At 34.6% G+C, this 12,229-nt stretch overlaps 1 protein-coding gene across 2 annotated transcripts in view; it reads left to right on the top strand.

The window, feature by feature from the left end:
- EDIL3 (EGF like repeats and discoidin domains 3) overlaps positions 1-12,229 on the top strand; it is a 440,701-nt gene that overhangs the window by 390,917 nt on the left and 37,555 nt on the right. For both annotated transcript variants that reach the window (XM_068535611.1, XM_068535613.1), the window contains one exon: positions 10,826-10,981. In XM_068535611.1, the coding sequence (XP_068391712.1) occupies positions 10,826-10,981 (156 nt within the window). The remainder of the gene's footprint in view (positions 1-10,825; positions 10,982-12,229) is intronic.

Below are 12,229 nucleotides of genomic sequence, written 5' to 3'. Positions count from 1 at the left end.
AATATATATAAAGATATTTTTTCCTTGAGTAATAGAATGAGACAAAAGTTGAGATGATGAGGGAGGGATCTTAAATTATGTATTTCAAGGAAATTTAAAAATTTAGCAGTGGAAATTCCATTATCAAAAATAAAATGCAGGGCTTCCCTGGTGGCACAGTGGTTAAGAATCCGCCTGCCAATGCAGCGGACACGGATTCAAGCCCTGGTCCAGGAAGATCCCACATGTCGCAGAGCAACTAAGCCCGTGCGCCACAACTACTGAGCCTACACTCTAGAGCCTGCGAGCCACAACTACTGAGCCCATGCGCCTAGAGCCTGAGCTCAGCAGCAAGAGAAGCCACAGCAATGAGAAGCCAATGCACTGCAACGAAGAGTAGCCCCCGCTCACTGCAACTAGAGAAAGCCACGTGCAGCAACGAAGACCCAATGCAGCCAAAAATAAAAATAAATTTATTATTTTTTTTAAATCCATAATATTGAGGATAAAGTGGAGAAACTCTGAAAATACAAAGGAGAATAATATTTCAAAATGATGAGTGAGAAAATATTATAAATAGGAAAAATTAGAAGTAAAGAGCTCGTCTTTGGATAATTGACCTTCTAGTGGGAGACGCTAAAAGAAGCAGAAGCAACATTTTAAAATATAAGACCAGAAAACCTTTTGAGCGCACTTCCCTCCCCCAGGAACAAGTCTACAGCTTGAATGAATACACTTTATTCTATACAAAAGCAATAAAAGAGACTCTCACCAAGGTATATCCTGGTATATGATGATGATGACAATGATAATTTATAGTACTGATTTCGAGAATAAAGAGCAGACCTTATAACTATCACCCAGATAGTGGGGAAAAAACAAAAATTTTAAAAATGGATTATTCAAGAAAAAGTGTTGAGAAAATTACATCTTTTTTTTTTTTTTTTTAATTTTATTTATGGCTGTGTTGGGTCTTCGTTTCTCTGTGAGGGCTTTCTCTAGTTGTGGCAAGCAGGGGCCACTCTTCATCGCGGTGCGCGGGCCTCTCACTATTGCGGCCTCTCTTGTTGCGGAGCACAGGCTCCAGACACGCAGGCTCAGTAACTGTGGCTCACGGGCCCAGTTGCTCTGCAGCATGTGGGATCTTCCTAGACCAGGGCTCGAACCCCTGTCCTCTGCATCAGCAGGCAGATTCTCAACCACTGCACCACCAGGGAAGCCCGAATTACATCTTTATAAAAAATAAAGTATGAACCTTATGTCACATCATATGTACACAGAAAGCCAAGATGATTTAGATGTTAAAAGGAAGGGAGGAGGGAAGGAAAGGAGGGAGGTAAAGAAGAAAACTTAGAAAGAAAACCCAGAGGAAATTATAAGGGAACATGTAAATCATTTTTCACCAATCTAATTAAGTAGAAGGTCTTTTTAGGCATATGAAAATACGTAATTGCAAATGGAGTGATTGATAGACTTGAGTACAGGAAAATTAAAAACTTTAGTGTCAAAAAAATTAAATGACATAGCAAATTAGGAAAAAATACAATAAATATAACAGAAGCCAATATTGATGCTATATAATTCTTTAAAAGCAACAAGAAAATCTCTAATCCCAGAAGTGATAAAGGATACTAAAGAGACATTAATAATAATATACATTATTAATGAGACTGAACAATTAGGAGAATGTAAATGAAATGCCACTTTTCACCGTTTATATACATTAAATATAAAAATGCCATTTTTCAAATTGTAAAAAATATAGAATTATATAAAACATAGGACTAGTGAGTATGTAGAGAAAAAATTATCATATACCACAGTTGGAAGTGTATAATTTTTCCAGAAACAAATGAAACAATGTATATACCACATTTCAAATGACAGGTCCTTCATGACGATAAGGAAACAGTTGTGCCAATGAGCAAAGATAAATACACATAGGAGTTCATTTTAGGTTTTTACCAATGAAGAAGAATTAGAAACAAGAATTTTTAAAATATCAGTAGTGGACTGGTTAAATAATTTTCATATTTATTTCTGTATCTGTGAGACTGTTACACAGCCATTACAAAGTATTATTATTATTTACATATAAAAATATACACATGCAAATTACAAAACCACATTCATACTGTGAGCTTATTTTCATGAAGATAGATATATGGGAATAGGAAATGTCTGCAAATATGAATATTAAGAGGTCAACAATAATTAACTCTAGATAATAGAGTTTTGGTTATTTTATCTGGATTCCTTATATCTCTTCATACCATCTGAAATAATCACAACTGTTTATTACTTTTATGTTTAGGCAATAAACCTATTTTCCATATTCTCTGACCAGATTCTATGAATTTATCCTATGTATTGGGTTAGACAAAAAGTTCATTTGGATTTTTCCATAAGATGTTATGTAAAAACCCAAACGAACTTTTTGGCCAACCCAATAAATGAGATTATGTGGCCAAATGAAAGGACTAGGATTTTATGAAAGTTTTAATTTTAATAGAAAATTTAAGGATACAGGGAGGCGCAAATGTTTTACAGTAAATAAATGACTGTGATAAACTCTTGAAATGACTTGTTAGGATAGAAAAAAGTCTTAAAAATATTTTATTGACATAGAGAATTACTAGTGAAATATTAAGAAAAAAAAAGAATAAATTGACCTGCAAATGTGGACTAAAAGTGCAACCAACACCTGGTAACCAATAATATTGTTCAAATGCCAAATAAACACAACAAATTTGTCTAAAACATCCACATTTAAGGGGTATGAAAATCATTGATTGTATCTGATGGTAAGACAGAGCTGTTTTTTAATATTCTCTGTATTTCTCAATTTTTATTCTTAGCATGTATTTTATATTGAGAAAGATTATTAAAATAACAATATTAAATATAAAATGTTCATAATTATGCTGCCTCCCATCCTTAGTTAAGATAAGCAGTTGAACTACCTGCATGACTCTAAACAAACTCTTTTAAAAAGTTCATAGTCATGAGCTGACAGCAATCATGGGGTGCAGCTCAGGTTGACATATGCAGTTGTTTATGTTATAATTGTAGATAATTGTTAAATATGGAATTATCTCAATTTTGAATCCAGGGCAGATGATTCCTGGATATTTGGAATGTCTACAATATGTCTGATATGCTACAAAACACGTTCTTGAGCATAAAAAGTTTGTTTATGGCATCAAACATGTATCATGCTTGGTTTTACATGTAAAAGGCACACTAGAAAATATCAATAAAACAGAACATTCCCTCTCTCTTTGAAAGGTTATTTTATAGTATATATTTTTTGTATTAGTGTTCATAATTTTAAAATGCAATATGGGAAAAGCAATTGCTTTATTAAATGTTTTTAAATATTATTGGAAACTAAAACTTTTTTTAGTAAGAGGGGGAATGCAATCATGTGTGCTGGAATGAGTGTATTATGAGGCCTCCATAGTATTTTAAGGATTCTAAATCCATAACCTTAGAGCTACTAAATTGTATGAGATGCAGGGACTGGATAATATTTCATCATAAGTTGATCACATTAACTAGTTAGCCTGCAAATATGGAATAAAAGTATGACCAGTATCTGATAACCAAAAATGTTGTCCAAATGTCAAGTATAGTTAATTACAGGCGTACCTTGGAGATATATTGTGGGATCAATTCCAGACCTCTGCAATAAAGCAAGTCACGTGAATTTTTCGGTTTTCCAGTGCATATAAAAGTTATGGGGCTTCCCTGGTGGCGCAGTGGTTGAGAGTCTGCCTGCCAATGCAGGGGACACGGGTTTGAGCCCTGGTCTGGGAAGATCCCACATGCCGCGAAGCAACTAAGCCCGTGAGCCACATGAGATTATGTGGCCAAATGAAAGGACTAGGAGCCTGCGCGTCTGGAGCCTGTGCTCCGCAACAAGAGAGGCCGCAATAGTGAGAGGCCCGCGCACCGCGGTGAAGAGTGGCCCCCGCTTGCCACAACTAGAGAAAGCCCTCGCACAGAAACAAAGACCCAACACAGCCATAAATAATTAATTAATTAATTAATTATTTTAAAAAAGTTATGTTTATATACTGTAGTCTATTAAGCATGTGATAACATTATGTCTAAAAATATAACATGACATACCTTAGTTAAAAAATATTGCTAAAAAATACCAAACTTCTGAGACTTTAGTGAGTCATAATAGTAACATCAAAGATCACTGATCACAGATCACCATAACAGATATAACAATGAAAAGTTTGAAATATTGCAAGAAGTACCAAAATGTGACACAGAAACACAAAGTGAGCAAATGCTGTTGGAGAAATGGTGCGATAGACTTGCTCGACACAGGGTTACCACAAACCTTCAGTATGTAAGAAATGCGATATTTGCGAAGTGCAGTAAAACAAAGTATGCCTTTATGGGCTTTAGATGTAGCTACGATTATATAGAATTTTTCATATAATGTTAAGGTAAAAACTTCTATATTGAAACCAAAAAGTCTAAATATTTTGCCTATAATTTAATTATTAAGTATAGATAATTATATTAGCTTCAAAGTTATTTCTGCTTAATGAGTTAATTTTACAAAGTTCCTTGAAGTTATAAAATACGTAATCCAAAATAACTGATATAACATAAGAGCAAAAACTAGAGCATTGTAGATGCAGCAGAGCACCATATTTCTGTGGTAAATCTCTTTGGTCTTTTTGTTCACTTTTTTTGAACACCTATTTATCTATATCACTTTTCATTTTCTTCACCCCTTTAAGAACATCTCCATGAAAATCATCAGACTTTCCTTGGTCTGCCTCGTCTCCTCCCAGGGAGCCATCTGTCAGGGTGTTATGCAGATAATCTGAAATGTAGTTCATCTTGACCTTTTTCAAACAAATGCTCTTAGTTTTTCTACACTGTTTTTCTAAGTTAGACACTCTAAAAATATGTATGCTTTGCTAAAACATTGTAGGATGTTTTACAACAAAAAAAGGTATATTCCTACATAACACTCATGCAATACTTTTTTCTTTACTTATATATCATTTAAGCCTCTTTCTATATAGATCTTCTTTTTTCACTCTTATAATTAAAGGAAAACAAATCACCCACTATAATTTGGAGTCTAATTTTCTCTTAATATTTTTTAATTTAATTTTTATTTTATATTGTAGTATAGTTGATTTACAATGTTGTGTTAGTTTCAGGTGTACCACAAAGTGATTCAGTTATAAATATACACATATCCATTCTTTCTCAGATTCATTGCCTATATAGGTTTTTAGAGAATATTGAGTTCCCTGTGCTATACAGTAGGTCCTTGCTGATTATCTATTTTATATGTAGTAGTGTGTATATGTTAATCCCAAACTCCTAATTTATCCCTCCCCCCACCTTTCCACTTTGATAACCATAAGATTGTTTTCGAAGTCTGTCTGTTTCTGTTTTGTAAATAAGTTCCTTTGTATCATTTCTTTTGGATTTCACATGTAAGTGATATCATAAGATATTTGTCTTTGTCTGACTTACTTCATTCAGTATGATAATCTCCAGGTCCATCCATGTTGCTGCAAATGGCATTATTTCATTCTTTTTTATGGCTGAGTAATATTCCATTGTATATATGTACCACATCTTTATTCATTCCTCTATCAATGGACATTTATGTTGCTTCCATGTCTTGGCTATTGTAAATAGTGCTGCCCTGAACATTGGGGTGCATGTATCTTTTCAAATTGGAGTTTTCTCCAGATACACCCAGGAATGGGATTGATGGATCATATGGTAACTCTATTTTCAGTTTTTTAAGAACACTCAATACTGTTCTCCATAGTGGCTGTACCAGTTTACATTCCCACTAACAGTGTAGGATGTTTCCTTTTTCTCCACAGCCTCTCCAGCATTTATTATTTGAAGACTTTTTGATGATGGCCATTCTGACCAACGTGAGGTGATACCTCATTGTATTTTTGATTTGCATCTCTCTAACAATGAGCGATGTTGAGCATCTTTTCATGTGCTTTTTGGCCATCTGTATGTCTTCTTTGGAGAAATGTCTATTTAGCTCTTCTGCCCATTTTTTTGATTTGGTGTTTGTTGTTTTGATATTGAGCTGCATGAGCTGTTTATATATTTTGGAGATTAAGCACTTTTTGGTCGCATCATTTGCAAATATTTTCTCCCATTCTGTGGGTTGTCCTTTCATTTTGTTTATGGTTTCCTTTGATGTGCAAAAGCTTTTAAGTTTAATTAGGTCCCATTTGTTTATTTTTGTTTTTATTTTCGCACTCTAGGAGACAGATCAAAGAAGATATTGCTGCAATTTATGTCAAAGAGTGTTCTGCCTGTGTGTTCCTTTAAGAATTTTATAGTATCCACTCTTACATTTAGGTCTTTAATCCATTTTGAGTTTATTTTTATGTAAGGTGTTAGAGAATATTCTTATTTCATTCTTTTACATGTAGCTGTCCAGTTTTCCCAGCACCACTTATTGAAGAGACTGTCTCTGCTCCATTGTATATTCTTGCCTCCTTTGTTGTAGATTAATTGACCATAGGTGCCTGGGTTTATTTCTGGGCCTTCTATCCTGTTCCATTGATCTATATTTCTCTTTTTCTGCCAGTACCACACTGTTTTGATGACTGTAGCTTTGTAGTATAGTCTGAAGTCAGGGAGCCTGATTACTCCAGCTCCATTTTTCTTTCTTAGGATTGCTTTGGCTATATGAGGTCTTTTCTGTTTCCACACAAATTTAAAATTTTTTTTCTAGGTCTGTGAAAGATGCCATTGGTAATGTGATAGGAATTGCATTGCATATGTAGATTGTATTGGGGAGTAGAGTCATTTTCACAATATTGATTCTTCCAATCCAAGAACATGGTATATCTTTCCATCTGTTTGTGTCATCTTCGATTTATTTCACCAGCATCTTAGTTTTCAGAGTACGGGTCTTTCGCCTCCTTAAGTAGGTTTATTCCTAAGTATTTTATTCTTTTTGATGCGATGGTAAATGGTATTGTTTCCTTAATTTCGCTTTCTGATCTTTGGTTGTTAGTATATAGAAATGCAACAGATTTCTATGTATTACTTTTGTATCCTGCAACTTTACTGAGTTCATTGATGGGCTCTAGTAGTTTTCTGATAGCATCTTTAGGATGTTCTATGTATACTATCATGTCATCTGCAAAGAGTGAGACCATTTCCCTATTGTAATATAATCTTAATATTTAAATAGAGATGCACAACATTCCATAAAATTAATTATATTCTTAATTAACCATTTCACCCATAAATGTGAATTTTAGTTACTCAATATTTTCTCTACTTCCAGTAAAGATGAAATGACTGTCTTTGTGTACATCCTGAGAAGGTGGCCAAAATATGCTATGATCAAGAAGTTGCTTCTAGGACAATCTGGCCACCTGATTTCCCTGTTTCCATATTTATGTTTCTAAAAGGTACTCTGAGACCAATATTAGATTCTTCCCCCAGATTTATTGTTTTATTGTTAACAAAGTTTTAATACTCCTATATATTGTTTTACACACATATGTTAACTCATTTAATCCTCATAAAATCCTTAAAACCCTAATAAAGGGACTATTCTCATTTTTTCAAATGAGGATATTGAGCTGTAGAGAGGTAAAGTAGCTTGCCCAAAGGCATATAGCTAGTAAGGGTAGAGCCAGTTTGTGAACCCAGACCATTCAGCTCTACTAGAATAGGCTGGCTTTCACAATCACATTCCTGAAGATTGGAGAGGATTTTAAACTAGTTGCCTTCCCAATAAAAATTGCTGCTACAACTATGATGATGTTTCCTTAACCAGTAATGCCACGTAGAGAAACAAGAGGAAAGCAGCTAGCATTTTCCGCTGTGATACACTGCAGTATCCTTAGCCACGGGTTGGTTTTGTCTGCAGAACATACTTAGGAAGTAGCTCCAGCTTAATCCAGCAAAACCTTTATTGAGGACAGTTACATGTTAGGTACTTTTAATACAGATCCGGACATGAAGTGCAGTGCATTAAGCCAAATGTCTACCCATGTCCCAGCCTAGTGCCCTAAATAACCTGCTCTATCTGAGCCAAACCTTGGGAGGTGAGGGTCTAAAATAGCAGACTCATATTTGCAGTACAACTTTAACTCAGAAAATCTGCAAGAGGACAGAGTGGTCCTGGGCCAGGGGTAGGCATAGGTCCAGAAGAGTGGGCTTTTCTGGGATCATCTTGCATGATGAACATGAGAGTGATGTGTCCTTTCAGTGTGTCGCAGAGTGAGATCTGTACACCCCTCTTGTAGCAACCTCATGTTAAGTGTGGGATGCTGATTATTTTTATACTGAAAGAAGGTTTGCTTAGGCCTGGTATTCTAAGTTTATAATGTAGCAAATTTTAGGACCAAATCCAGCTTGAAACAGATTGCTGACTATTTAAATCGAGGAGTTGACTTAACTGGAACAAAAAAGAAAAACATTTCTGGATCAAAAAAAAAAAAAAAAAAGCTGGAGAAGGGGAGCCGTTAAAGTGGGAGAAAAACAGATCTGTTAGAAAGAGCCAAGACACACAACTTAAGGAGAAAACATCTCCACCCAGCAGGAAACCCTGACTTTAAGAAATACCACTGAAAGAGAGATGCTCCAAGACTCCTCACTGCATCATCTTAGCTTAGGATTTATGGACATTTAGGCACTGAAGAATCCACTGGAGGTATTCTTGGTGTCAGTTTGAGTTCCTGTATGTTTACAGCCTTGATGGCAACACAGTGACTCAGAGTACTGTAAGACGTTTTTTCCATTTATTGAGTGTCAGCAACATTAAGAGCACTTTGAAGACCAGTGGCTAGGCCTAGACGTTTCTGCGCAATTAGATTTGGATTTAGTACAGCAACAGCAGTCCACATTTTTAAGCCCAGACAGCTAAAGAACAGAGAGGAAATTCATGTTTAAAGACAGTGCTCTCATAATATTGTAAAGCCTGGATTGCTTTTGTTTGGGGCTTAGAGTGGCTGTACGTTTGATGAGTGTGGTGAGAAAGCTTTGCGATTCTTCAGAAATTTCTGAAATAGTCACAGAGAATGGGAAGAAATCATTGAGTTAGAATCCATATGCGGAACTTTGAATCAGAAAGACATGGATTTGAATCTGGGATCCTCCCTTTACTGACTGTTGATCTTTCGGTCACATGTCATGTTATGTTACCTCCCTAGCAACTGTTCCCTCTACAGTGGAGATGATATCCTACCAGAAAACAGTATTAAGAGGAGTCACTGAAGACTTACCACAAAGCATTTACCATTATGTGAGGCAGCAACAGTTTCCTTCCCAGGATATCATAATTTTGCCATCCTGCATTGCCACTGGACACGCAAGATATTTTAAGTGACATAATACATGTTTGGAAAGTAGTAACAACATTATATTTTATAATTTTTTATAAACTTTCTAGAATGTTTTAATAAAGTATTAAGGGTGGTTTTCTGTCTTAATCCATTGTCCAGCTTGAGCCTAATGTCTTTGATGAATGTTACAAAAAGAGGGCAAAAAGCCCATGTGAATTTTTTAAGAAATATAATCCTATGCCATGAAACATTGGTAACGTTTTCATATCTTTATTGATGAGCATCTATGTCACTTAATATGGTCTATTCAATGCAGTCTCCCTAGTCCCCTCTCCTCATTGATGACCTGCGTCTGACCCATGACTGTCTATTTGTAGCTACAAACATCTCTCAGGATGGAGAGCCTGAAATAGAAACAAAAGGTCATAGTGGTTGAAAGCCACTAAGGTCACACATGAGATCATGACAGTTGAAGATGATAAGATCAAGGATGCAGTAGGGCACTTAGTCATAGGAAGTAGGAAGAAGCAGGTGACTATTGTGGGAGGAGAGAGGAAGCTATAGATCAAGGAACATTAATACAACAAATGGTAAAGGTCTTAATAAGAATTGTCCACATGGAAAACAAAGTTTCCTATAATTTTTCTTTTAATTAGCATCATAAGATATAAGAAAAGATGCATGAATTAGAGAACAAAGAGGGGAAATACTATTCAATGTTATGTATTCTTCTTTGATGAAAATCATTCCTATCTTTTGCATTTCAGTGTTGCAGTTGATGAATTTAATGCTTACCAAATCACCGTGGGTCTTATGCCCTTTAATATATATTTTGCAACAATGAGCACATTGTGAGCACAGATCCCACAAGTCATGGATGCATATTTTAATTCTCTCTCATTTTTGAAGAATACTTGACTTCCTCCTCAACAGTTTTAGGGTTGTAGTTTTCTGAAAGATGATTTTCATTGGACAATGATTACTATTACTCAATTATATATTACTGAACTGATTAAAATTCATGGAAACAGGGTTGACTTTTTAATGCTTAATTAGGAAACATCAAATTTTTTTGTTCCTGATATGTACACAGCTATAATTTTTATTACTATAAAATTGACCAATAAAGTCAGAAAATTGATTTATAAGCACAGACTCTGGGAGATGATGATCAGTCTCAAGAAGATCAGCCTTGCTAGTTTTGTACTATCTCAGTTACACAAAAACCACATGCTAGATGAGTCAGTTTAATATAAAATTGACTGGTAGACTGAAAAGACCACCACTTTATTTAAAAATGCTCAAAGTGGTTGTTCAAATTTTCAGCCAGGTTTACCCAGTGGCATAATCAAAATCACAAGCCAATAATAAACTCAGGCTTCTGTTTCAAAATACAAATAATCAAGTGGATTTTTGGCTTTAGGATATATATTTCTTAATCTCCTGAGTTCAAAAGAATTGCAAATTTATAATGGACTCTATCATGGCATTTGAATTATGTCTTTTCCTTTTTGTAGGTGGATCTTCTGGTCCCTACCAAAGTGACTGGCATTATTACACAAGGAGCTAAAGATTTTGGTCATGTGCAGTTTGTAGGCTCCTACAAACTAGCTTACAGCAATGATGGAGAACACTGGACAGTATACCAGGATGAAAAGCAAAGAAAAGATAAGGTAAGTCATTCTGGTGGTTTGATGACATACAGAAGTAGAGGATCAAATTGTTTAACATTTTTTATTTCCTTGATTATTTTGATAATTAGGAATTGTAGAATTATAATTATAGAAGTGAACAGATTTGATGATTATACTAGTTCATTGAAATTAAAATAGGGATGTTTCTCTGCTCAGTCTCCTTGATTGTGTTTTAATTCATAGATTAATATTTTGACCTGTAAAATCTGTGTTTTAACATTATAATGATCAGTATATACTGATGCACTTAAACTTCTACACCATACGATCTCTAATTGTTTTGCTAAAAGTTCTTACTATGTTGAACATCTTTGTATCTACTGGTAGCTACTGGTCTGAATGTCTGTGGGATTCTGGAGAACGAAAGTGCTCAAGGGTAATATCAATAACTAATTGGATCAGATGTTAAAATATGGCCTTAGATTAATGAGATTGAATGAATTTGTTGCTTAGAGTCTGTGCAAATAACTGTACCTTTCTGAAGACATCAGTAGAAACGTAATCTCTTATTTCAGTGATTTTGGGGAAAATATAATACACTTTCATACATGTTAAGCATTTCTGAGTTAATAATGATTTTTCCATTTTATGTAACCCCTTTAGTTCCTTACTGTTGTTGTATTATTAACCAATAGAAAGGTTGGGAATATCTTTCTTTCTTCAAGTATGCAAGGTAGAGAATTTAATTTTCCCAGAAATACTAAGACTGGAGTGACTATTTCAATGAGACTATAAAGTATGAATTCAGTTCACACAAAATTTATTTTAGGGGAGATGTGTTTTAGGTTAAGATTACAAAACCACAACTCTTTACCTTTTAATGTCTCAGAATATGCCCATTTAGCATCTCAGGACAGACATATTCACTTAACACCTCAGAACACACATTTTGCATTTTAACATCTCAGAAATTGGTGTATCTCAATGTCACAATCTAATAGCCCTTACTATATTCTAGAAGAATGTAAAATAATGGCATGTTTTATAATCAGTGGCCTCCTCTTAGATTGAATGAATATTGGGTATTTTGTAAGAATGTCTTCAAATTTCTTGAGGTGTAGACAAGTGTCTGCTATGATTTATATCAAATAACTATTTCAGTTCTTGTTTTCACCTTTTACAGTAGGCATTTTGATGTGTAAAGAATGCAAATATATTCCATAAGATGAAATTTTCTAAACTTCATAAATTATACAGTTCTTGAAATTAATTTTAAGATAAGTATTC

Source organism: Eschrichtius robustus, chromosome 2, assembly GCF_028021215.1.
Source record: "Eschrichtius robustus isolate mEscRob2 chromosome 2, mEscRob2.pri, whole genome shotgun sequence".
NCBI classification, from domain to species: Eukaryota; Metazoa; Chordata; class Mammalia; order Artiodactyla; family Eschrichtiidae; genus Eschrichtius; species Eschrichtius robustus.
This window is presented reverse-complemented; position numbering and strand designations above follow the sequence as displayed.